The sequence below is a fragment of the Mya arenaria genome, chromosome 8 (assembly GCF_026914265.1).
Source record: "Mya arenaria isolate MELC-2E11 chromosome 8, ASM2691426v1".
NCBI classification, from domain to species: Eukaryota; Metazoa; Mollusca; class Bivalvia; order Myida; family Myidae; genus Mya; species Mya arenaria.
Genome location: NC_069129.1, coordinates 23,251,737 through 23,256,909, shown reverse-complemented (window position 1 = coordinate 23,256,909; position 5,173 = coordinate 23,251,737). Strand labels below are relative to the sequence as shown.

The 5,173-nt window shown below is 36.4% G+C and overlaps 1 protein-coding gene across 1 annotated transcript; it reads right to left on the bottom strand.

Annotated features, from left to right (window-relative positions):
* On the bottom strand, positions 1 to 1,821 carry LOC128244070 (glucose dehydrogenase [FAD, quinone]-like). The gene has a single exon (XM_052962086.1). The coding sequence runs from the start codon at positions 1,819 to 1,821 to the stop codon at positions 1 to 3; it is 1,821 nt and encodes a 606-aa protein (XP_052818046.1).
* Between the last annotated feature and the right edge of the window lie 3,352 nt (positions 1,822 to 5,173).

Here is a 5,173-nt window from a genome sequence, read left to right as displayed (position 1 = left end):
TTAAATATCTTTAGGCAGTTTCTTTCTGATATCCGTCACTGAGTCAATACCTCTAATAAGATCAGCTGTTTTTTCAGCCATCATTATAACTGGGGCGTTTGTATTGCCAGATGTCACTTGGGGAAGTGAGGACGCATCCACTACCCTAAGCCCTTGAATCCCTTTGACTTTAAGCTGAGGGTCAAGCACCGATGTCTTATCGTCTATAGCCCCCATTTTACACGTACAAGAATGGTGATACACGGTTACTGCCACATGTCGCACGAAGCACTCCCAGTAGGCATCAGAACGGAAGTCATGGTGAGAGCAAAATGAAAGCTTCATTTGCTCGATATCAGCTCCTAGTTTTTTCATTGTTGGCGTCTGGATGAACTTTTCCCATATCCTTATGCCGCCGATAAACGCCTCAATGTCTTGTTTGTCTTCGAGATAACGCGGATCCAAGATAGGATAATCAAATGGATCAGTACTTCTTAACCGAATTGTTCCTTTGCTTTTCGGATGGGTTACACTAAAAATAGCGTTAAAACCTTCAACATCAGGGTTTTCAGCCAAGTACTCGTCAGCAATCTCATCTCTAAAATTGAAATAGCGGGCGTTACCCTTATCCAAAAAGTCACTGAAAAGAATTGCTTGAATATCGGCATTTGTCTTTCCACGTTTCTTTTCATCAATATAGAAGAATCCTGATCCATCTGAGCCAGCGATCGTTAAGGGTCCAGTTCCAAATAGGTAATATTTTATTAATGTCGACCAGCTTTCTTTAAGCTTCTTCGTTATGCTATATGGTTGGTTTATTTTACTAAACAAAAATATCATTAGATGATCGTCCAAGTTGTTTCCCACTGGAAGATCAGCGACAACAGGTATCTTCAAATATTCCAAGTGCTCCTTCGGACCTACTCCCGACAGCATTAAAATCTGTGGTGAATTGATCGCACCGCCTGACAAAATGATTTCTTTTCTCGCTCGAACATATTGCTTTCGACCATTTCGAATGAAATAAACACCAACTCCTCGTTTATTTTGAATGTCGATTTTCGTAACAAACGAATGTAATGCAATATCGAGATTTAGTCTTTTGCCTGATCGTCCAAGGAAAGCTAACCCAGTGTTGTCCCGAACACCCCTTTTAACTGTTAATTGTATTCTATTAAAGCCCTCTTGGTCAACCCCGTTGTAATCAGTAATGTTATAGCCAAGTTCTTGACCAGCCTTCATGTACAAATCGGACAATTCTGTAACACGACCTGATGATACAGTTAATGGCCCTCCGCTGTGGTGGTATGGTGAGGTAAGAAGCTCGTCAATCTGGATGTTTTCAGATTTCAAGAAGTATGGGAGCACATCTTTGTAGCTCCAGCCTTCAATTCCATTCTTAGCCCACTGGTCATACTCGTAACGGCTTCCTCTCGTATATTGCATGGCGTTGAACACACTCGAACCTCCTAGTACACGACCTCGGGGCCAAAACGCCTTGTTCTCTTTCAAGCCGAGACATGAGTCCTTCTGTGGCTCTGTGTAATAAGCCCAGTCATGTTCCGTTTGTTCGATATCTAGCCAACGTATAGGAATGTGGAACCATGGATTTTCATCGTAAAAGCCTCCTGCTTCCAGCAGCAGCACCCTGTTTCCCTTGTCCTCCGACAGTCGCGCAGCCAGCACGCTGCCCGCGGACCCACCACCAACGACAATGTAATCATACTCCTCTGCAACTGTATCGGTAAGTATCTCTCGGTGACTCTTAAAAGGGTTGACAGACAAGAAATAAAAATATGCAAACGCAGCTACGATCCCACAAATTGCGATCTTCAATTCCATCTTATTAATACTATAGGTTTAACACAAATGAGATAACATGAAGAAAACACTCTAATTAAAGGTTGCAAGCGCAACCTACATTTTATAACAAGGTCAACGACTGATCTTTATTTAAGATAAGAAAAACAAGTTAAGTTATTCAAACAGTTTAAAGTGAAAATATTTGAATGAACTTTTTTTACGATACCATCCAATAAAATTCATAAACATGACAAATTTATAAATTAAACTTGAACTAATTACAAATTTATATTATTTTGAACCTTCGCTTCCATAAGCAAAGACATATTATAAAAAAATGTATATATTATGTGCAATAAAATTGAAATGTGCAAATGATTATATATTTTTTTAAACTTCCTATAATTAATACAGGGTTCCATGCAGGGTTCGGGCTCCGCGGTAGCCATAAACGCCTTACCAATGTTACAGTTTCTTCCAACGTAATATAATTTCGAAAAAAGTGTAAGATTATTCAATTTATCTATAATTTATTAAATGACGTTCGTGAAACGTTCGGTGCCTTCCGCATATATTGGAACATGAAACATATAGCTAATAGTGTTCGTGAGTTTGGTCCGACACTCCGGTCAGATAATAAGGTTTAATGACATATTTAATGACATGCATTGGCATTGTTCAACTCGGACATCTTCGTGATAACCTACAAACACACAAGTCACGCAGTATCAGCAATATTGACCGATCAGCAAAGGATAACAAAGTTTTTAAAGGCCTAGTTTAATCCTTCTATAAGTGACCCCCATCCGTGTATTATACACAAACACTGTGTATTGATCTTAATTTAAATGCATAATTGTCTTATCAGATCTCTGATCTGAATATCCTGCTGTGCAGTTTTGGAGGTTTTATTATTTAAATGGACCCTAAATGGCCCTGAGCCAATAAACAAATAAACTGGAAATTGGCCTGTACTATGACATCAGTGCAATTAACAGGAGATGCACAGCAGTCGATTGTCATGCTAAACACTCCTTAAACTATGCCTTTAAACACTTTATGCACTTGCGAAATGATCAAATGGCAGCCTTCATGGTACGGTGTAGCGGTTCACATCAGCCCAATGACCTAGATAACTCGTGGTTCATCCCAGGTGAACAACTTCAATGCATGATGACACAGATATTCAACTTAGCTTCAAGGTTTTAGGTCGTTATTAACAAAATATAAAAACAGAGTTGTGTGTGCATTAAATATCAAACTGCGATACATTCTAGATTTATCTATCATTTCTTGTCACGAATAATCGGAACACTGGTTTTGCAACAGCATTTAAACGACTGACTATAAAGGCATACTATTTGTCATCATAAATTGATGTTGTGATAGCGCCGATGACATTCACGACATCTTGGTTATAACCTTCAAACAAACAAGTCACACAAATTCACTAACATTGTCCGATAAGCAAGGGATAAAACCGTTCTATGTCAGAGCGGTCAATAGAGGGTGAAGCCTAAGCACCAAACTTATCTTAGGAGTGTTAATTAAGGCCACAGCCTTAAAGCCCAAAAGCCCATCTTATGGACACAGCATAAGTCACAAAGCCAATCTCAGGGTTGCCACGATGGGCACAGCCTAAGCCCCAAGCCCGCTTTGGGCTGTTAAAGAATAACGTATTTAGACGCTCGTTAAAGATGCTGATAATTTACGCCTTAAAGGCCAAGTTTAAGGAACGTTTGTTAATTTCCTGTCCTGCATCCCTTGTTTATTGTACAGTGTCAGAACAGGCGTCATTTTCCTATATATTTGTTTATTGGCGCAGGGCCATTTAGAGTTGACACTTTTATAGTATATAATCTCGTTGTCTCACTAATACTTAACCAATTCTTGTATAAAACAATATGCATTATTAAGCCAATGTTTTTATTAATTTGACCGATGGGAAATCAATAACAAATAAATAAGACTAAAAAATGTTTCATTATATGTTGTAGAGTATAAATAATATTCATTATTGACGTTACGTTTCTAAAAATCTTTTATAAATAACATTTATTATTACTCTTCTTCTTATTCAACAGCATTGTAATAATAATTTTAATATTATTTGAAAAATCAAACAAAATAAAAATATAAGATAATATGTCTTGCTCAGATCTTAGATTTGATAGACAGTATAAAGCAATAAAGATTAAGATCAATACACAGAAGTTGTGTACTATACACGGATGGGGGATTACTTATAGAAGGCTTGAACTAGGCGTTTAAGGGCTGAGTAAAGGACTGGTGTATTATTAAAACACCCGCGTTGATATTGACAGAAGTAATTCATAATTAGAATTATTTTTTTTTTTTTTTTTTTTTTTGTCCCGAAACGTTTAATACCGGTTGAGTTTACATGAAAATGTATTAAATTTTGTTTATGATAAAAGAGCGACAAGAGGAATTTGATATAAAACATGTATTTTTAAATGCGCCCTTTGGTTAATATATTTAGAAGAGTTGGTAGTTTAGAGTTAATAACCTTTTGGCCCGCGAGAAAATTTAATACATTTTTTTTTTGGATTTAATTAAGCTGCGCTCGTATTTTAGGACTACTCCAACATGATTTTATCTTAAAAAATATAAATGTCGTGGATAAAGTTATATCTTTGCAGTATGTTAAAATAGAAATAAATTTTAAAAACACGCACACAACTTGACTGTTGTAATTTACTGATTGACAGAAAATACGTTTGTATACATGTACCTCACGAAATGGTTGACACTTTCTAATCAACAATGTATGATAATCGCTCCTAAACACTTCAAATGAAATTAAACTTATACAATTTCAGCGTTGCATCGTTTAACAAAATTCCGTCAAGTTGAAATTTTGGCCAAGGATTGCATCATTAAAATACAAGCAAATCTAAACTATTTTACACGTGTAGAAGCAGAAAATAGCATATTATTTTATAGGCGAGGAAATAGTTTCATATCTTAATCTTTCAAAGAAAGTTATTTAAAAATAAACGTCTCTTACTTGTTTGTCTACATCGGTTGTGACCTTTGGTGACCCATGTCAGAACCCCTTTAAAGTCAAGTGATATATTATATATATATATACCACTGTATACAACTCTCACCCAAAAAGGGATATTAAACGAGGTAAAAGCGTAATCCAGCACTGGTGCACATAAAGAACAAGAATGATGTCCGTACTGGGACCGACACCAAATGTGAAAGTCCGATGGCGTTGTAAAATAAACGCTCCCCATTCCCACCCATAAACACCAAATCCTTGTGAAATAATTTCCCGTTCTCCGGCTGATAAACTTTAATGGAAAGCTAATGTCGTAAAATTTATAAACATTATTTTTCATTGCCATTGATTTATAAAACAAAA